The 22,622-nt window shown below is 36.2% G+C and overlaps 1 protein-coding gene across 6 annotated transcripts in view; it reads left to right on the forward strand.

Moving 5' to 3' along the window:
- Positions 1 to 22,622, forward strand: part of DSE (dermatan sulfate epimerase) — a 56,010-nt gene that overhangs the window by 24,899 nt on the left and 8,489 nt on the right. For 5 of the 6 annotated variants that reach the window (XM_039870808.1, XM_039870825.1, XM_039870816.1 and 2 more), the window contains one exon: positions 20,201 to 20,454. In XM_039870808.1, coding sequence (XP_039726742.1) covers positions 20,201 to 20,454 — 254 coding nt within the window. Of the gene's footprint in view, positions 1 to 20,200; positions 20,455 to 22,622 lie in introns of those variants that run through there. The other variant, XM_039870847.1, reaches the window with a different exon arrangement.

Here is a 22,622-nt window from a genome sequence, read left to right on the forward strand (position 1 = left end):
CTTGTTTGTGTGTGTGTGTGTGTGTGTGAGAGAGAGAGAGAGAGAGAGAGAGAGAGAGTGAGTGTGTGAAAAGGAGGGGTTACTTGTTATTTCTGTTGCCAGTGGCTTATGAATGGTTCACAGTTTGAAAAGATCTAGTAACTCCCATGTTTAAAGTTAGAAAGAAAATATTTAGATGTAACTTAACCAAAGGAAAAATAATTTGTGAATTGAGTAAATAGTACCATTTTGGTTGTTGAGAATTCTTTCCACCTTGTTTAACAAACATGTATGACCATCTTCTGGCCTTAGGTTCCCGTCAGCCCCCATGTGGTTAAAACCTTTTGTCTAGGAGCTAAAAGTAGATGTGATGGGATTAACTTGCAGTATATAAACAAGATCTTACTCAATGACCAGCAAATTGTCCAAACCTATAGGAAAACCAGTGTTGTAGTTTAATCGTATGAGGAATTCTGGTTATATAATAATTTACTTTCAGGAGTTCAAGAAGAGAACAAACTTCCTGTCTCTTTTTGAAGAGTTTAACTTTATTTTATTTGTTTATAATTCATGTGTCTGCCTGTGCTTCCAAAAATATATGGATGAATTGATTAAGTTAGAAATTCAGTGGGTATTCTTACTTAAACTTTGTTTTAATACATATTCATGGTTCAGTTGCACTAAAAAATTACAAACTATATAAAATACCCTTTTAAAATTATATAAGCTGCTACTTTCCATAGGACTGGAGAGAGCTCATTTTTAAATGCTTAGAAAAATCAGTGAATTCATTTAATGCTGTGGTGAATTTCACTTTACATGTAGGGGTGAAGAATGATAGTTTGTAAGCTTCCTGAATTCTGCCAATATGGTAAAGAAATTTAATTCTTTCCAAATTTCTACCAATATGGTAAAGGCTGTTGTTTGCTTACAGAGTGTGAAGGATTTTCTAGAATTTCTCAATGAAAACTATTATGGAAGAGTTGGCATTAAATTCATATCAGAGCTGACTTTTAATGCTGATTAGTTAGGTATATAAAGTCATTTTGAAGCTTGCAATATTTTAGGTTGAAAAGAACCTTTTAATTTTGTTTCATAGCTGAATTATATGTGCAGTAATTTCTGACTTTGATGCTAATTAACTGATCTTATTCTATTCTTGACAATACAAGATGTATGAAAGAAAATACATTCTTTTAAGGGTACTTTTTCTTTTAAAGTCCTTTTTTTAATTTTAAGATATATAGCGAAATTTGACAGGTACTGATAAAAATGTTCCAGGGAGAGACAGTTACTGTAGAAAGCCATCTATTTGATTTCATAAAAGAGTAGCTGACTGTGAAGTACTATTTTTTTAATGGAGGTTTTTTTTTTTTATAGCACAAATACGATAACATTAAGACTTGCACAAGACTAGTGCAGTTTTATTACTATGATATAAAACATTCAGGCATATAAATATCAACTTGAATGAATGCTATTAGAGAGGATTAATAAAAGAAGAATAAATAACTTCAAATAAAAATGATAATTTTCACATAGTTTCTGCAGGTTTAGATTTACTGGTTATTGGGAATGTGTAGAAATTTACTAGAGGACTAGTACTTTATTCATGACAGTTTTGATAAAAAAGGTATAACTCTATGCCATTCTTCAGTAACCCAAAAGCCAGTCTGTGACTTAATAGAGCTAAACAGTTAACTTCTTTCATTTGACTTCCTAGAAGCTGAAGGTCCGAAACTGAAAATTTACCTTTACATCTAGTTTCTAGTTCCAGAAGTGATCCTAATATAAAAATTTGAGCTACTGGAACCTTTCATCTTGGCAAGTACTATTACTAGGCTGTGCTTTTTAATGATTTTTATGGAAATTTTAACTTTCTAAAAGCTACCACACCTAATCCCTAGACTCTTAAATTTTCATTCAAATTTGTAGTTGAACATAACCATTTTTTGACAATTTAAAATGCTGTTAAATGTTTTTATAGTTCAGCTATCTCTGTTTAAATCAACTAAATAATGTCCCTACTATGCACAAAGAAGATGATTGTGGGTGTTGTCATGGTCTTGGGAGAGTTCACCGATATTTGGTTTCAGAGAAAAAAAATAAAAAAGCTAGCTCTTATTTATAAAAGACCGATAATTAATCAATAATTAATATTTCGGAATCTAAAAAGAGCTTCCTACAATGGCCCCATCAGACTTAATACATTTGCAGTTTCCTAGAAGAACATTTCTACTCTTTTGAAAACCAGTGACTTAAATTGTGTTCATTGACTCATTCAATCAACAAACATTTATTGAGCTTCTGTCATATGTTACACACTGTCCTAGGTGAATGAGATTCAAAAATGAAGAAGTAGCCCAATGATTTTTTATAATTTGTCTAGGGTAAGGGACACACACATTGGGTATTTGAAACCTAAGCTAGGGCTGTATCATCTTCTCAGAAATGAGTGTAAGGATCACTTCATAAGGGGTTTCATTAGTTTTTGTTCATGACTTACTTAAAGGTTTGTGTCATGCTTCACTCTAGTACAGCAGAGAAGCGCCAGCTCTAGAGTCACTCTGCCTGGATTTGAATTCCAGCTCCCCACTCTTCAGCTGTGTAACTTTGGACTAATTTACTTAATTTGTCTGAACTTTCAGACAAATTGTAAAGTGATAATAATAGCAGTATCCACCTCATAGCATTGTTAGGATTAAAGGCGATAATGAAAACTACTTAGCACAGTTTCTGTCACATAGTAAGCCTTCAATAAATAAGAACAATGACAATAATAATAATTATTGTTACTGTTATTTACTTAGCACAGACCCTATTTGCTTTATAATTTGTTGTATGTAGGCTCTAAGGAAATAGTATTTGTTTGGGATTTATTTGGAGATTTTACTCATTTTTATTCAAATTGCTCTTAAAACTAGAACATCTGTTTAATTCATAAAATTTTCCTTTTGGCTTTGTTCTATTAAAACCTGCAGTGATGCTCCCCCTGGGCCCTTTTATTGTGCATCTGAGAATCTGATGGTAACACCAATAAAGAAGGCTTAGGGGAAGTAACAATGATGTGTCTTTTGTCTGGTATTAGAGGGAAGTACATCTGCAATATACACAAATAGATTTATTAAGTAGTTCATTTGAGTATTTTGTAAATAAAGAGCTGAAAGTTCACACCTATAGATTCCCTTACTTAAGAATCTTGGGCCATTGTAAAGGAAAAATTAAATGGAAAATATATAATTGTACTGATCTTGTCGTGTGTCCATCTGATATAATGTACTACAAAGTTGAGAGGAAATCTCTCAAATAGATTGATGATGATGATGGTTTTTGGCACCATGAAAGATGAGACATGTCTATGTGTGAAGTATCTGGTTTTGCAGAGATGCCCACATCCTGTCTCAGAAGCTCTCTCTCCTTTGTTCTCCTTTCTACAAATGCTCATACATTCTTCATGACAATAAAAGTAGCAGAGTAATTTAAGCTTGTTCTTAACTTAGTTCTAAAAAATAATTTTAAAAAAGATGTTATTTTAACCTCATGTATAAAATGTTTAGCATAACAAATAATGTCTTTGACACTTGAATTAGCCCTTTTCCCTATAGATCTCATCTTCCAAATAAGAGCTAGGATTTGAGTTGCAGTTAGCTCTGTGTTATGTAAAAGCTTTATTAGAATTTAATATGCAGCAACTTTAAGAATGCTTAATGAGCTGAAATCATAAATCTAGGGCTGATAAGAATAGAAAATGCATTTTCTGCACTTAAAGTAAATTTGTTTTTTATATAATATCACCTAGTCACTAGAACAAGTTCTGTGTGTGCCAGTTGGCACATGGGGGCATTCTCATTTATAAATGGTGGCTTTGTGTATTCAGTTCTTATATAGTTAAGAAAAAGAGCACAATTGGACCTTCAGATAACTAAAAATCTTTCATCAGTTTTTTTCCCCTGACAAGCTTAAACTTTTAAGGTAGCAAAATAATAAAAAGCAGTTCTTAGTAGAGATTTAAAAGGGATTTTCATAAAGTCGATTTCTAGGATGAGTTTTCAGAGTCAGCACATACTCTTTTCATAAAGTCGATTTCTAGGATGAGTTTTCAGAGTCAGCACACACTCTTACTTTCCTGAAATTTTTATGACATACGATGAGTTGCACAGTACAGTTCTTTTTACACCAACCTAGACTAAGGACAGGATCATGTCCGTTTTGCTCGTGTATATCTCCTACATCATGTGTATTTCTGTCAAATAAATGAATACTATAGCATCCTTGGATGGAAGCTCTCCGAGGTAAAGTTTCCTAAAACCAGGTGGAAGTAAAGGGGATGAACTTATGGTTTAGCCCCAGGCCAGTTTTTATTTTCTTGTCTAGCTTATTCCTTCAGTAGAATTTTTGCACATGTAGAAAAATGAAATGACTTCATATCTGTCTGGCAGCCTGGGATACATTGTGTGTCTCAGCCTGGTCCCTGGTAGACGAGTTGTGGTGATCTTGACATTACACTCTTCGACAAGTTCTTACAGTGATCTTCTATAGCTAAAAACAAACAAAACAAACAAAACTCACTCAAATGATTATTGGAAAACACTGCAGATCCTGACTCACTTAAGAAAGATGGAGTTAAGTTGACCGCATTTTAGTTAATAATATGAAGAGATGAATACATTTTTAAAAGATTTAAAAGGATTATAACAAAGGATTTGTTGTTCAAGCTCTAGTTGGTAGTGTATAGTTATCCCGTGTGCATTTCCAAGCAGCAGGCTTTTGGTATTGAAAACCCTGGCGAACAGGCCTAGCATAGTGAGTGGTCTTTGGAGGCAAGAGGTGCACTTCATCTTGACCCTGCCATTTGATTAGCCAGGTGTCCTTTAGCAAGTCCTTAACTTCTGTAAACCTCAGTTTCTTCATCTATAAAATGTGGGTGGTTCTTTCCATGTAAGGTTGTTCCAAAGATTAAACGAGATAATATATGTAAAGCTCTTAGCATAATGTGCCTGGCACATAATTTTACTAAAAAGTTCATTGTTATTACACAGCAATACGTATGAACATGCAGCTTTATTCTTACTAAATTTCTTGATACACAGTACTCTGTATTACCTACTCTGTCATTCTAGAGTTGTAATTTTGAGAAGTATTCATTGTGAATCATTCTTTCTCCCTTTCTTTATGGTATTTTTGCTTACTTATCGTCAGAAAATAAATCACAGAGGAAAGAAATTACTTCACTCTTGCACTGGAGCCAGTGAGCTACAGGAAATCAGAACTGGTGAAGGAAACAAAGATAGTTGAACTTTCAGACAGAGAAGTAATTATATTTTTATTCTCAACAGACTGAATATTAAATCCTTACCTGTGAATTCCAAACTTCTGGAGAGTGATATCTGAGGATGTATTTGCAAAATAAAATAAAATAATAAAGATAGTAAAAAAAAAAAAAGAAGAAGAAGAAGAAGAAGAAAGAAAAGCCTCTGGCATATTGAAATGAACAGTTTCATTCTTGCACATTCCAAAATGAAGAGTGTGCCTGTCTTTCTCAGCATGGTCTGCTGGACCCTAAACGCAGTTCCCTATAGCTCTTTTGCAGGCTTTTTACTTTTCCGAATTGCGCATTAAGGCTGGGAATCAAAGCGGGGGAGGATGTAGCTGGGCCCCAATGTGTGGAGCTACCGCTCTGTGAATGAAAAGATCAGAGTTTCCTCTTGTAACCTTACAGTGGCAAAGACTAGGAAGCTTATCCCAGAATGCACCTGGAATCCATTGACTTCAGGGAAACAAATCTAGTGGGCTCTTGGAAACGAATGCTGGGCTCTCAGAAAACCTAGCACCCCAGCTTATCCCTATTTATGTATTTTTTTTCCTTTTGCCCTTCCCCCTCCCTCTTTTTCTTCCTCTTTTTCTCTGTTCCTTTCATTCTGTGATCTAAAGAAAATTATCCCCTTTTTCCCTGCATCGGATCCTTTGGAATGAAAGGTTAAAACTGATGACTACAAGGCTTTTTATGATGACCAGATTCTTTAAAATTGACAGAAACACGTGTTTTAGGAAACTGGCCATTGGGGATTCCCTTCTTGAATGCCATTTAATAAGCAGGTTGTTGGCCCGCATCATTCCAAATGAAGACATGGGGCAACGATCGAGGTCAGGTGACCTGTGGCAGAGTTGCTAAGGGAGAGGTTAAGTCAGCTGTGCGGGTTAGCTGAGCACCTCAGAGTGTGATTGTTCAATACATATTAAGCAAATTGCTTCATCCTTTTCCAATGCAAGTCAGGATAAAGTTTTAATAATCTTACTAACAACAAATTGAAGATATTTTACAAAAGCTATAATAATACTCAGTTGAAAAGAAATCCAAAGTTAATTTTCTTTGTGGGATCTGTTTGTTGTTTGACTCTAAGATTCAGTATTGGTAGGATCTTCGACTCATCTCCATAAGTGACTCACTTTCTCCTACCTCCTGCCCTTCTGGTGTCATTTGTTGCCTTTTAAGTCTCAACAAGAGCTTTCAGAGTTGCCTGAGGGAGCTGTGCTTAAGGCCACAGGACTCCTCGTCCCCCTTTTGGTGGAGTTCTATGTCAGCGCCCTTCACCCATATATACAGACATGAATGTATTAAGTTCCACATGGTCTTCACAGTTTGGCTCTTAAATTTTTCTAATATTAAAATCTTGCCAAGCATGATGTTTAAATTTTGTGCATTTCTTGCCCCATCTCTTGAGGGAAAATGTTAGTTAGCAAGTGCTGCATATATATGTGTATTCTATTTCAATAATGTTTCATAATCATTTTTTAAAAGTTGGCTCTACCTATGAAGTAAAATAACTATTCAGTTTTAATACCACTTGAGAATAGAGTCTTATAGACATTAAGTTCTTACTAATGCTGGACAGACATTTATAACTGCTAGAGAGTAATAGTGACGTGAGTATGCGCATGGAGTCTAATAAAGCCAGGTAGTTCATTTAACCTTCATTATCTTCAGGATGGCTTTTTGCTGCTTCTCCTTCTGCCATATCCATTAAGGGAACATGTTTTAGCCATGCTTACGACTCTCATCCATCTTTCCTTTCCTTTCCAGTGTCAACATGCTGGCATAGGACAGCAGGAGGAGACACAGTCAAGAGCCAGATCTTTGCATATCCCACATAAGCCTGTGGTTTAGAAGCTTTGTTTGTGGAATGGTTTGGAGGAAAGGAATCAGGAGGAAGAGAACTAGGTAGCAGCTTATAATATTAGTCTGCGAAGGAGATGAAAACCACAATTAAGACAGAGAGGGTGGTAAGCAGATAGGATGAATTTAAGAGACATTTAAGAGAGAATCTACACAGAGATTGTTTGGATATGGGACACAGTTTCTCAAAGTATGATTCTTTCATCAGAATCATATAGGTGGTCTTGAGAAGGTGGAATCCTGGGCCCTACCCAGACTCAGTGAATCACTGTCTCTTGGAGTACACCAAAGAACCTGCCCTTTTAACAAAGTTCCCCCTGTGATTCTGAGGCACACTGAGATTTAAATAGTAAAGAAGGGAGGTGTAAAGAATGATACTTGGTTTTTGTCTTGAGTGAATGGCTGACAGTGATGCCACAGATGAGACAGAGAACATAGGAGAGAGTAGGTTTGTGGGAGAGAAAAGATAGCTCACTTTTTAAACGTTCTTTTTGTGTCACCTTCCCTCTTCTTTATTCTCCCTTCTTTCTCTTCCCCATTATTATATTCTTTACGCTTGCTACTTTGTGAATGCATTCGCTATTTATGTCATTATTGAATGTGGGTGAACTCTTCAGAAAGAATTAACTTTAGGTGGTAAAAAAGGATTAGCCTGTCATCACCATCACCATGAAACATGCCCACATTCAGAACTTACAGATTTTTAGGAGCTTTTTTTTCTAGAATTTTGTAATTTTAGTATTCTAGGCTTTTCACTGGCAGGCACTGATGTACATCTCTCCAGCGGTCTACTTGGAACACGTGCACTGGCATTTTCTTTTGTTTTAATTAAAAAAAATTTTTTTAATTACAGTTTCTGTATTTTATTAGTTTCAGGTATACAGCATAGCGGTTAGACATTTATGGGATTTACAAAGTGACCCCCCGATAAGTCTAGTATCCACCTAACACCATATATTGTCATTATAATATTATTGACTGTATTCTCTATGCTGTGCTTTACATGCCTGTGACTGTTTTGTAACTGCCAATTTGTACTTCTTAATCTTTCACCTTTTTCACCAAGTCCCCCCTTTTACCTGGCAGCCATCGCTGTATCCATGAGTTTGTTGTTTTGTTTGTTCATGTATTTTATTTTTTTGATTCCACATATAAATGAAATTATATGGTATTTGTCTTTCTGTGACTTATTTCACTTAGCATAATACCCTCCAGATCCTCCATGTTGTTGCAAATGGTAAGATTTCATTCTTTTTTATGGCGGAGGCATTTTCAGCTCTGCCCTGAGTCTAGTGGCAAGGTGTTTACAGACCAGCCCTGAGCTGGCCTGTCTGCCTGCCGGCATCCCAGATTTTTCCATCTCTTCTTCTTTTCCCTCTAACCCTGCCTAGACTTCAGCATGCAGTTTAACTTTTCCTTCTTCCATAATATTTTCTCTACCTCTTACCCCTCTCGATTCCTATAGGTATTTTTCATGTGACTCGTTGGTTTGCAGTAGTAACTCGGTTACTTACCTGGTTCTTTGATCAGGAGTGTATGTCTTTGAGATGCAGCCCCAAAGAAACTTCTTTCTAGAAACCACCTGGAGTCCTACTCATACCTTGGCCAATGTCATTCAAATATTCCAAGCAACCCATGCAAAACTCTAATAGGCTGTTTCACCTGCACTATAATTCTTGGTTTATTTGTTTGCCTTTCCCACTGGCTTCTTGAGTTTATTTGTTTGGCTCCCTCACCCACATAAGCTTATTGAGAGTGGCACCATCATCATGTTTTACTGTTGAGTCTTGAGAGCCAACTATGTTATACCTGCCACACAGACACTAATCAGTTATATTGAATGAATGGATAAATGATCTAATTTTCATTGAAAGTCTAAGCTTAACAAGAGCAGAAGGTCCTGCATTTACATACAGCTTTGAATCTGAGTTAGCACTTTGTGCACTGTGGGTGCTCATATTTGTCTGGCCTCACTTTTATTCTGAATACCCTCCTGCTGTTAGCCTGTAATCAGAGGTATTGTACCTTTGGCCCACTTGGCGGCCAGGAGGAGGTACGTCAGGATTTGACATCTTGGTGCCTGGTTTACCAGAAGCTCGGATTACCTACCCTTTGAAGTGCTCCTCCTGCACCTGGTGTTCTCTCCTCCCTAATCCCTTAAGCTTTGGCATCCAGCATCTAAACATGTCTGTAATATTCATGAATGTTTCCTTTCAGATAACCTCAAAAAAAAATTGGGGTTTTTTACTTTAAAGCCACCTGCTTCAGTCTTTGAAATGGATGGTAGTGACATTAGGTGATGCGAGGTAACACTTTATTGGAATTAAGGGCGAGGACTGTGGAGGCAGACCGCCTGTGTTCTAATTCTGTTTATGAGCTGTGTGACTTAGAGCATGTTACTTGCCTTCTCTATGGCTCAGTTTTGTCCCTGTAAATTGGTGATAAATATAATACCTTACAGCGTTGTTTAGAGGATTAAATGAGTTAATGAAAGCAGAACTTGTAATAATATGTTGGCTTTAGCTATTGCTTTTTAAAAATATTTTCCATTCTTACAAACTGATGCCAACAAAGGCAATTTTCACTTAATAAATATATGCACACATTGATTTTATGTAACTTTATTGTGTGTTTATTCTGTTCTAGGCATTGTGCTAGGTATTGGAGATACAAAAATTTGAGGACAAATTATACATCTTGCCTTAAGTTGTTGATCTCTGGAAGATATAAACTAACAGACAATATTAATGCAGATGATGCCTGTTGTGATAGGGAAAGTATACAGTTTGTAATGGGAAGACTTAACTCAACACTGGAGCATTGGGGAAGGCTTTCCTATTGGGGCCTGAAGGACAAATAGGAATTCGCCAACTGAGGGAGGAAGAGAGTGTGTTTGATTGTTCCACGTAGGAGTAACTGATAGTTAGAGACCGTGACATAAAGCAGAGTGCTCTTTAGGAACTGAAAATTTAATATAGTCAGCATGCTTTGAGGCTTTGAGTAGAGAAGCAGATGTTGCAAGGCCTTGTCCACCATGTGAAACAGCTTGAACTTTTCCTTACAAGCACTATGAGGCCATTGAAGGGTTTTAACAGAGCAGTGACACGATCAGATTTGTGTGTGGATTTTTTTTTTTAACCTTTTCATTGCAAAATAAAATAGAACACCATACAGACAAATGTTTAGCTTACTAAAGCAACTAAAGCAAGTATCTTGGTAACCACAGCCCAGATCAAAAAAACAGAACTTTGCCAGCCACCCAGAGAAGCTCTGTCGTGGGCCCCACCCCAATCACAGCTTCCTCTGTCCCCACAGAGATGACTTTGACTTCTATGGTCATCACATCCCTGGGTTTCTTTGTAGTTCATTCAAGTGTGCATCACTAGGCACAGATTTAATCTTGCTCATTTTTTAAAATGTTTTTTACGAGTCTTTTTTCTCTGTTGGCTGGTGCAATTCAGGGGTGAGCTGATAGTAAACTCCAGCTTAGGAAACAGGGTTGTTCTTCACATGGATGACTGTGCTGAGAGCATGGGAATATCTGGGGAAAAAAAGAGAGGAAAAAGGAAAAAAAAAAGTTTTTTATTTGCAGTTTCCCCTCCATTCCTTTATTTTTGTTACAATATATCTATGGAAGAACCTGGGGCCTTGGACCTGCACAACTTTCCACTGTATGCTGGAAGCGTAGCTCCGTGAGTTCCTCTACTCTTGCTATTTCCTGCAAACTGACCACCGGATGCTGAGGCTTGATCCAGCTCAGTGTTGATCACTTTGACATAGGTGGCGGCTGTGGTCTCATCAGCAGACTTAAAATGGCTGCTGATTCCTCCATGTGACAGATTTGTGTTTTACGAGGGAAGAATCTCTGACCGCATGTGAGGAGTAGATTTCAGAGGTCAAACCAGGAAGACAAGTTAGTCCTTTTGTGTTAATCCAGATGAGAGCCTGGAATAAGGGCTCTGAGAATGGAAAGAATTGATGATTTTCAGAAAGAGCATGTATAAGACTTGACAGTTGTGTTTGAGGACAAAGAAGATGAAGCAGTATTTTCCTGGGATGCGAAAAGGATGATGGGGCCTTTCAGTGAGATTGTAAAACTTGGAGCTGCTGGGGAATGATAATAAAGCATTTGGTTTAGGATATACTGAGTTTGAAGTGCCTGTGGACCTAAGGAGATGTCAAGTTCACATCTCTCAAACATTATTTTTAGCTACTTTCTGTTTGCCAGTAGTGTATTGTGACTTAAGTGTTGTTACCAGAAAAAAAAAAAAAAGATTTTATTCAATATAAAATATGCTGTCAAGTAAAACATACATAGTTTCTGTCAGTGATTTAAAAAAAAAAATGTAGAAGGAAAGTTCAAAGAAGGTTAGATTTAATTAAACGGGGCCTAAATAAATAAATGAATAACACAAATAAATAAATGAATAACAGAAAATAAATAAATGAATAACACAAATAAATAAATAAATGAATAACAGAAAAACGAAAAGGCAATGTGCTAACAGTATTCCAGCCACATGGGTGTCTTCACATCACTCTCTGGAGCTGAAACCAAAAAGAAGCATTGTGCAGGCAGTGCTCCAGGAGGGAGGCGTCAGCTTGGGTGAATTGGGCTGTTTCTTCTGAAATTATAAAAGAAATAGAAAAAAGATTATTGATGAAGAGTGGATAGCGACTCGGCTTGTAACAATTTAGTGAGCAAATTTTAGTTCATTTCTGTGATTCGTTTACAGTGAATTCACTATGATGAAAAAAAAAACGGACAGAAGACGTAAGAATAAATCCACACATACTGCTAAAACTTTAATATCTTCTCACCCTAAAATTTTGACCGTCATTTTGAAAAATCACATGGAGTGTACTGTTTTCCCTTCTTTGGAGAACCTGTTGACTTGGGAAAGATTTTAAAGTGTTACTGAAGCTAATTTGAATCTTTTGCTCTGGCCTGTCACTTGGTCAGAGATGGTGGAGAGAATGTGACTACATTCAGCCTTCGGGGTGCCGTCAGCTTTTATTTTCAATATGACAGGTAAATTTAGATCTAAAATTCTGAGAAGTGTTTAAGGTCCATGGCATGTCAAAGATTGCTCACAGTTTGACTTATAATTTAATTTAAATTTAGTTTACTCATTAATTCTGTTTTGTGGCAACACAATGAGGTAGCACATCTTCAAATTTTTGATGCTTCACAAAGAAAAATCCATTTCCTTGCCAAATTATTTTTTAAGAACTACTTGCAACTGTGTCCCCAGGGCATGAAATAAAATAAACAATATTAGCATAGGGTATACCCTGTAATAAACAATATTGGTATTGGTATAATAGCTAATGTTCATAGACATGGTTTCATTATCTCTCTGGAATGTAAATGGCTACAAAGCCAAACAATTGTTTCAAGGGATGAGAGACGTTTTATTATTTTCCTGCACAGTGATAAATTTTTTGTTCCTGCATCGACTGCTGGGGCCCATTTGGTGCTTCACATCTGCCCCCACCATGCAGCACCGTCTGCCCTCTACTTTGAACATTCTGGACTTCTCTGGTGTCCTGGGTTCCTTCCTAATGATCTCATAATGGGATATTCATTCCCTCAGTGCTGGCTCCAGACCCGCTGCCGGGAAGTGCTCTGGGAAGCGCAGGACTCAGCCAGTCAGTGAACCTGGGCCCGGGTCCTCTCTGCCTGCAGGATGCACCTGAGGGGCTGCTTGGTTGGTGTCACCTTTTTCCTCTAAGCCAATGGTTTTCAAACCTTTTGTGACTGTGACCTGTCACAGTAAGAACAGAGTTGGTGCCATGGCCCAATGTACACATAACTTTAACTCTACATATGTCAATATATAAGTAAAAGTTGCACAAATCAGCTCTTGCATTTGTTATGTTTTCTGGTCTGCTGTTTTCTATCTCATTCCATTAAATTCCACTAAAAATATGGTGCTCATAACCTATTATATGCATTCCACAGTCTATTAATAGCTTGTGATTTTTATATTTTGAAAACTCTGCCTAACATTCTGATGAACACGTGATACCTTTTCAGAGAATCCCTTTTCAGTATCCCTGTTCTTGAATATCTCCAGAGAGGGGACTGCTTTTTATTTCATATTTCTAGTATTTAGAATACTTGTTCCTCAAATATATTATGAAGCGTCTTTTTTCATTAGGAAATAGTGCAAGTCTGTGATTGAAGATTATGTTTCAGGTTTCCAAGGCTGAGTGGAATATTATTTCTTATTGCACACAGAAGAAAATCAGCCACACGGTTCATTCACTGTTTTAAAAAGGCAACTTCAGCAAAACCTTTGAAAAGCATATTATAAGAGGAAAATTTTGATAAAGCATTAGAAAGCGGGCATCTTGGGTAAATACCAATCTTACTGAGGAGAGCATAAGAGAAAGTAAAATACTGTTTCATGTACCTTAGCACGTTAAGATCCATCTCATTTTGGTTTTGATATTTTCTACCATTAGGGTGACTAGATTTAGCAATTTGAGTACAGCTTTTGCCATTGTTAAAGTGTCTCTCACTTTTTAAACTTTATATCACATGTAATTATTTGTCATTTTCCATGTTGTGTTGTCAGAATATTAGAGGATTGCTCTTTAAAATAAATGAGAGCATTCAGGTAGGAACATAGTGGGTGCAAGACGGCAGTGATGGCAGGTGACATTTAAGGTTCATGTAATCAATGCTAGTGCAGCAGTAACCAAACACCATAGACTGGGTGGCTTAAAACAAACAAATCGATTCTCTCACAGTCCTGGAGACTAGAAGTCTGAAATCAAGGTGTTAGCGAGACTGGTTCTTTCTGGAGGCTCCAAAGAGAAACTGTCTCATGCCGCTATCCTAGCTTTGGTGGTTGTAGCAACCCTTGGTGTTCCATGGCTTGTTGATGCCATCATTCATCTATCTCTCACATATGCCATCTACCACCAACACATGCATACTCTTCTTTTCCCTCCATCTTCTTAATATAGAAATATCGTAATTTTAAATCTCATGTTGTCTTCTTTTTTGGCATGTATCCTAATTTGGGTGGACAAATTCTCCACTGGTTTCCACAGACAGTATTCAAGAGAAGTAAATTTTGCAACCTTGGATGCCTACATGTGTTTATTCTACCCCGGTGTTTAAATGGTAGCTTGTCTAGATGTGGAAATGTACTCTGAAAATTGCCTCTGAGTTTTGGAGGCATCGTTTCGTTGTCTTCTAGCTTCTGGTGTGCTATTGAGATATCTGATCCCACTGTGATTCTTGATGCTTTGAATGGAATCTGATTTTTCTCTCTGGCACCAGTGTTGTTTAGAGTCTTTTCTATGGCACCAGTGTTATGAAATTGTGGGATCATGTGCCTTGGTTTGGCATGGGTCTGTTTTCATTCATGTCCTATGCACTTGATGGACTATTTCAGTCTTGAAACTCAAGCTCTGTAGTTCTAGGAATTTTCTTGACATGTTTGATTTCTTCGCCTTTATTTTTCATTGTTTTCTTTTTTCGTTCTCTTCTTTTTTAGATATTTATCTTCTTGACCAATCCTCTAATTTTTTCCTCTGTTTTCTTTGTTTCATTTACCCGCTGTCTTGATATTTCTTCAACTTTCCTTCAGCCCTTCTATTGAGCTTGTCTTCCAGCTATTTCATTTTTCATTTTCAAGAGCTCTTTTTTGTTTTGAAATTTTTTCTACCTGCATGGTTAGTTTGATCATTTAGTTGATTTGCTGCATTTATCATTTTGTTTATTTGGACCTCTTCTTTTCTATTATGGGATTTCCTTAAATCTCTGGTAGTCACTGATTGCCTACTCATATATAAGAGCAGGGTTTATATATTAGTTTCCTATTGTTGCTATAACAAATTACCACAAACTTAGTGACTTAGCAGACTTATTTTACATTTCTGTGCATTAGAAGTCTAATGTGGGTCTTACTAGACTAAAATTAAGGTGTTAGTAGGACTGCCTCCCTTTCTGGAAGCTCTAGAGGAGAGTTTGTTTCCTTGACTTTTTTGAGCTTCTATGGGCTATATAAATTCCTTTGCCCTTGTCTCCTTCCATCTTCAAGGCCAGCAACATTGTATCTCTCTGATTTTTCCACTGTAGTTACATTTCCCTCTAATCACAGCCATGAAATAAGACCAAGTTCACCCAGATAATCTAGGATAATCCCGTACCACAAAGCCCTTAATTTAATCACATCTATAAAGTCCTTTTGCCATGAAAAGTTATATATTTATAGATTCTAGGAATTAGGATGTAGATATATTTGAGGGGACTATTATTTGCCTACCACAACTTCTAAACAGCTAATTGTTCACTCTGTGTTTTGGGGGGTGGTATGCTATAAGGTACACTATAAGATTGATAACAATTTGGCTAAACTTTTTCCTTGGGAAACCCTTGATGTCAGAATCTTTAGATCTTGACTCTCAGTCCTAGAGTACTTACCCTGTATGTATCATGTTATATTTGAAATAGCATGTTTTTAATGTTTCATGTTATAAAATTTATTGAATTTTGGAAAACAAATAAACACGTAAAAATACACACAATTACTATAACATTTATAAATGATCATTTTTTCTGAAATTTTTAATTTGAAAAATTTCAAACATACAGAAGTTAAAGTTTGTATAGTTAATATCTACTTACATATTCAGTTCCTGTTCAACCATTATTTGTATTTTCAGAGAACTAATTTTGCCTTTGTTGATTTTCTCTTATTATTCGTCTGTTTCATATTTCATGTTTTTGTCTTATCTGTATTATTTGTTTTTTACTATTGTCATTGGATTTAATTTGCTCTTTTTTAGCTCCTTAAGGTGGAAGCTTAGATCATTAATTTTATGCCTTTTTGTTTTCTGATATAAAACTTATAGTGCCATAAAATTTTCTCTAAAGACTGCATTAGCTGTATCCTCACAAATTTAGACGTGTTGTATTTCCATTATCATTAGCAATAATTTATAATTTTGCTTATAATTTTTTCTTTGACCTATGAGTTATATAGAAGTGTGTTGCTTTTGTATAACTATATATATTTGAAAGCTCTTAAGCTCATGGTAGTGGTTATAAGTTTTCCAAAGTTCTTATTTTTGCTTGAAAGCTCAAATTTTATCATTGGCAACCAAGACTTTCCATTTTCCTTGAACTGTCAGGCTTCCTTGTTCATTTTCAAGAAAACTTCCACTTAAATACTCAAGTCTAAATAGCTATAATTTGTCGGTTGGTCATTTTTCTCATGTAAAAATGATGTTTCATGAAAAAAAGCAGCTAGCTCAGTTCTTCACTCAATGCACAAATTCTTTTCCTCGTGACTGTTTTTGCACTTTGATATTCATTGTGCTTTTTTACATATTTCCCATTTCATCACACAGAATAGTGAAGAGACATATACACAAAAGATTGAGATTTTATAAAATTAATCATTTTTACCGCTTTATAAAGGATGTTATTAAGTGAAACTGGCTTTTTAACTTTAACTTAGAGTGAATGACAGCAGTACAGAATCATACGAGGATTACTAGTGCAGGTTGATGCCCCAGTCTGCATCCTTGCTAAGGTGACAGAATTTTTAGCTGTTAGTGCTTTTGCACCACTAGTGCAAATATCAACGTATAACATCTTTACATTATTATGAAAATAATTTTTATTTGGGATCCCTTAAAAGAGTCTTGGAGACCCCACGGGTCCATGGACCTTAACTTTAAGAACATCTCTCTAAGGGGCAAAAGTATAGCTTATAAAAACAGGAATAAAGTAAAAGTTTTCCTAACCTCCTCTTAACTGACTTGCCAATGAAATTAACCTCCATTCCTTGTATAACCAAGCAGCATCTTACCTAGACTGCTGGTCGGGCTTTCTCTACCACGTTCATTCATTTCTGTTCCCACCAATAGAGTTGTGTGCTTAACAAATATCAGTTGTATTTGTTCTTAAACCAGTTGATGCCAGTTTTACTAATACCTGTAATTACACAATTTTAATACTATTATGTAAATAGAATAAATGTGAGTTCAAAAATAAAAAGAATTTGATGTTTCTAAAACCAACTTTAATGTTTTGGAGCGACTTACTGTAAAATGTTGCTGTTATAATTTAGTGTGGGTGAGATTTATAAACTTTAGGGGATAACTTAAAAATCTGGAAGGATTCTACAGCCTTTCACAGGTATCTATAATTTCTTCCTATAGTATAAAGAAAACAAAGCTAGAAATTATGATGATGTGTTATCTGCAGGAAGGAACAATGAAACTCAAATCTGTAGACCCATATTCAAAGAAAAGGCATTTAGGTCACCTTCAGACGATTGGTGAATGGTGTGTCTATAGCTATTTTAAGCTGAAATAAAATTCATAAATGGATACCTGTATATATTTTTTATTGATTCCCCACTTAACCAGCTTTACAGTAAATTGATTAACCACTAGTCAGAATCACATTTTATTAGATATTTTCTTCTCTGCCATCCATGAGCTAGAAGCAATTTCCTTTGCTTTTCATGACAGTAAAATATGTTCTCTGCCATTATTGCACTTTGTATTTGAGGCTGGATATGATCGTATTGGTAAAGGACTTAGGTAACCTTTGTGAAATATAGCTATTACAAGTCATATTTCATAATATAGTGATGAACCTGATAGTATCATAAACTTTTTTTTTTTTTTATCAGTGTGCTAGTATTTTGTTGAATTAAAAACTATTTGGAATAAGCAACTATGTGGGAGCTTAGAAATTATCACAGAAATTACATAGTGATATTTCCTGAAGGATATTCTTTTATCTATAAAAAAAATAAGTTCATTGGTTAATCAGACGTGTCAGGGTTCGGTAGGTAGAAGCAGTTTGCTGATGTCACCTTATTATGGCTCGGTGAATATGCTGTCATTTATAGATGCAGCATGACATGGTGCAGACACAGAGCTGAGAAACGGATGACCTGATTTCTCTGCCTGGCTCACCAGTCGTCATGAGTCAGTGAAGACTGTGGTCCTCACTCGCTGACAGGGAACTTGCAGTATGAGTTGTTGCTTTTTTTCCCTAGAAATAGGGAATTAATTCACACTCTTCACATTCTGTTTACAAACAATACATACTGGCAAGCCAACTGGCAAGGCAGCTTTGTCTATGACCAAATGGCTTAGAAACTCATCAACCGTAATCATTTTAGCACCAGGCTGTCTCACTAGAAAAACCTATCAAACACATATCATTATGAAATACCAAGAGATTCCTCCAAATTCCTGATTGCATAATGATTGCATATTCATTGTCAACAGTGTGGCCTAGTTTTATAAGCATTCTTTCATTTTTTTCTATCTTTCCAAAAATATTTATTTAGAGTCTCCTGTGTGCCTGACACTGTTGTAGGATTGGGGATCCAATAGTGAATACAATAGAAGAAAAAAACTCCTGCTTTTACAGTACTTAAATTCCAGTAAGGGACACATATGCATACAGTATACATATACACACATATATGCTAAGAGAACAAAAAGTAAGGAAAAGAAATGAGAGATTGTTGGTTGGGGAGTGACGTTGCCATTCTGACAGGGCAACCAGAGGAGGCTTCACTAAGATCACTTCGTTAATATTAACTCCTAAAGGAAGAACATAGTCTAGAAGTAATCTCTCTGAACATTTTTAAGTGTTCTTAACCTGGGGTGTGTGGGTTTCATATGAGGGAAATACTGCATCTTGCTTTCACTAACTCTAACTGAAATTTAGCATTTCTTTCCAATCATGAATATAGATAACCAACTTTAGTAATATTGGGAGAACTTGTAACTTTGTCACAGATAGATATCACAGTTATTTTCATATCACGTTACAGTTATTGTAGACATTTCAAAATATTATTTTTTCTCATCATTCCTTATAAGTTATGTTTGTTACTATCCATGCTGTTAAATCTTACTTAATACCTTAGTAAAGAAACCTATATAACATAATTTTAAAAAATAATATGCATTGATAATTACATTTCAGAGTAATAGCTTTCCTTGTATCACTATATCTTTTATCTTATGACTTTTAAAACATACTGAGAAAGAGATTAAGACTTCACTAGATTGCCAAAAGAGGCTTATGGCATAGAAATGTTAAGCTTCAGTCTAATCCCTGAGAGCTTCCTTCTCCCTCCGACCAGAACAGCACGCTCTTCATTTGTTTCCCTCTCTTAGAGATTACTCGAATACATCCTGAACATATGGGGAGGGTTTTCTGGATAATTCCATAGAGTTGTGATTGTGAAAAATCCTTTTTAGCTCCCTGTTTAACACAGGCCACACACTGTTAAAATACTGGCTGAATGATGTATAGCAAGTCAAGCAAAAATTTGGCTTCCTCGAAAATGACAGTTTAATGCTTCTAGATCCAGTTTTAGACTTTTCTGAAAGATGCTCAAAGGACTTTAGAGGCAGTGCATTTCATTTTATGAGAAGAACGAGATGTAGAAATAGTTATAATCAGCTTATTGCTGATTCTCACTTACACCAGTTTTTTAGCTAATCTCCCCATGATGGTGTCGACAAAGTTGGCCTGTCCAGACTGAGAGGTCATAAACTATAGATCATGCTACCTTCACCTTGACCAGCTTATGGGAAATAAAATGAGATGTACGTGTTCACCCTTTTTAGCAAGGCAGCCATGAGAACAGAACTGAGAAACTTATGCAGGTAAAAAGGGGAGAGCGAGCACCAGTTAAATGGGTACGCCAGAGAATTTTGCCTTGCTACTACATGTTATATGCTTTAGATCTTTTTGAATATATTCTACTATCTGTCATCAAGAATAAAAATATCAAAAGTAAAAATTCTCAACATGTCGATGTTACCGGAAGCCTAAGAGAGAAAAGTGTTGACTTTGTAATTTTCACATTAGATAAATTTTATGTGTGTGTCTAATGAGTAGGGAAGTCGATTCTGTGTCATAAACCTCTTGGATTATATCTCCAATCGCGTCCTTTAGTTCTGAGTAATAGACATTTAAAAAGTACGATGAAAGCTGTGGGCCTTGTTGTACTCATTTGCATGGCTTACTTTCTTTTACAGGTTGGTGAAAGATGCTCCTTGGGATGAAGTCCCTCTCGCTCACTCCCTGGTCGGTTTTGCCACTGCCTATGACTTCTTGTATAGCTACCTGAGCAAGACACAACAGGAAAGGTTTCTTGAAGTGATTGCCAATGCCTCTGGATATATGTATGAAACCTCATATAGGAGAGGATGGGGATTTCAATATCTGCACAATCATCAGCCTACCAACTGCATGGCTTTGCTCACAGGAAGCCTAGTTCTGATGAACCAAGGTGCGTATGGACACAACTGAGGGATGCCCAAACTGACATGAGTCAAAATTGCCATGTTGTGAGCAAAGCATTTTTCTAACCAGTACATGTTCATACTTGGATCCTAACTAAGCCAATGTGATGAAGTAATACCAAGGTCATCTCTTAGAGAGTTGAGAGACATCTCTTTCCTCATTTCATGCCTGCAGGTTATTTAATTATGTCTTTTGATTGTCCCAAGCCATATTCTTATGGCACATGATCAGTGGCAAATATTCACTTTTCCAGGGAATTCTGACAGTGAAGACAGCCAGCCTAGATAAATGGAGTTTTTAAAAGCTAAACAGGTGGTTTATTATTTGAAATGAATGTTCCTTGCACACAGATGAGTAATCATTACACCACTACTCTTTTATTCTCTAAAGAATTAAAACAACCAATCTAGATCATTTAGGTCAAATTTGTAAGTGACTTTTGTAGATTATGTAACGACTTTACCTTAAAATATAATGTAATTGCTAATATTATATTTTCTCTCTCATAATTCTGACTTAATTACAGCTCCTGTGGAAGTCTATAAGTGACTAAATAAGATTGTATTTAAGAAAAGCAACCCTAAGATCACAGTGAAAATTAGGATATTAAATAGGTACTTGGAGCTGGCAAATCTAAAAGAATTTAACTCTTGATTATATTCTCCATAGAATAAAGCATTTTGTAGATTATCCAGCATCAGATTTTCCTCAAGATTAGCTTTCACACTTGTTAAATCAACCAACCATCACTTTTAATTAGACCTTAGAGGTAAAGAAACTAACATTAATTGAGCATATGACATGTGCTGATCCTTGTCCATATTTTATTTACTTCTCACATCAATCATATAAGGTAGCTGGGATTTGGACCCAGTTCTGGCCAAACTCAAAAGTTCCATCTCTTTCTACTGTATTTTGTTGCCTCTATCAGAATAGAAATTCAATTCATAGTAATTTAAGAAAAGCTTGATTAAAAGGGTGAATTTTCATCCTAGTTCCCTTTGCCCCTTACTCTCACAAAAACAAATAAAATTTAATCTCAAAGTCTGAGACTGGTTCATATTGGATCAAAATTTGTACTTCTCCTCTGACAGGAGTTTTCAGATGCATTTTTTTTTCTGATTAAAGTTATAGGTGGCTCTAGGATACACTTCTCCAGAGCCCCTACATAAGAAGCACACACATTTATTAAAAGACTGGGCAGAAAAAGGAGTGAAATCTCTGGTCCTGTACGTCTCAGTTCACAATTAGGCTTACGGTCCCCGCTTTTTTGGCAGACTCACTCTAACTTTTGGAGCTACTTTGGCCAGCCTGTTTCATTAATTCCGTGTTCTCCAGACCATGGATACTGACTGAGGTAGCATAGAGCATATCTGTAGTACCCACTGGACTCATAAAATCTCAAAAGTGGGAGAATTAGAATTTTCTGTCCGTTCTGCTAACCCTGTCTAAGGCTTGGTGCACAGACCACAGGATCACATGTAAGCAATTTACAAATCAGTTGGAAAGGAGACCGATGTGAATGAGATGTTTAAATGATCACCCAATAGTTATAGTAGCACTAGGGAATGAAATAAGAGGTATTACATAGTTATGGTTACATATCAATAGAGTGTATTAAGTTTTAATTCAAAAGAACAATGTTCTTTAAGTGAGTTTGAGATGGTTCATGGAACTTTGAAGGCTGGATAGAATATGGTAAGTGAAAATAATGAACATTCTAGGTGAGCTGTATGGATGGTGGGAAAATAGCATCAGTAACAACTCTGGTAAGTCATATTGACAGATTTGTAGTTTGCAAAGTATGTTGGCAGAGATTTCCTCATATCTCCTGAACATGATTGTTATAAGGAAAAATATCCAGGGAGCAGTGAGTAACAGGCCTGATTTTAAGCATCAGTCACATTGGTGTCTGGTTGCAGATGGAAGATACAGAGTCGAAAAAGATGAAGATGATTGGAATTTTAAACTCTAACGATTAGAGAATGGAAATTGAAAACTATCCAGAAGACTGGCACGTCAGGTGTGGAGCTGGATGGAAGGTGGATATAGGGCACAATTAAGTCACCTCCCTGCACAGCTGAGCCTGAGAAACAGTGTTGCCTGCATGAGAGAGGAGCCAGGACTTACTTACCCTGGGACCTTAGGTTTAGG

The sequence above is a fragment of the Pteropus medius genome, unplaced genomic scaffold (assembly GCF_902729225.1).
Source record: "Pteropus medius unplaced genomic scaffold, Ma_sr-lr_union100, whole genome shotgun sequence".
Lineage (NCBI taxonomy): Eukaryota > Metazoa > Chordata > Mammalia > Chiroptera > Pteropodidae > Pteropus > Pteropus medius.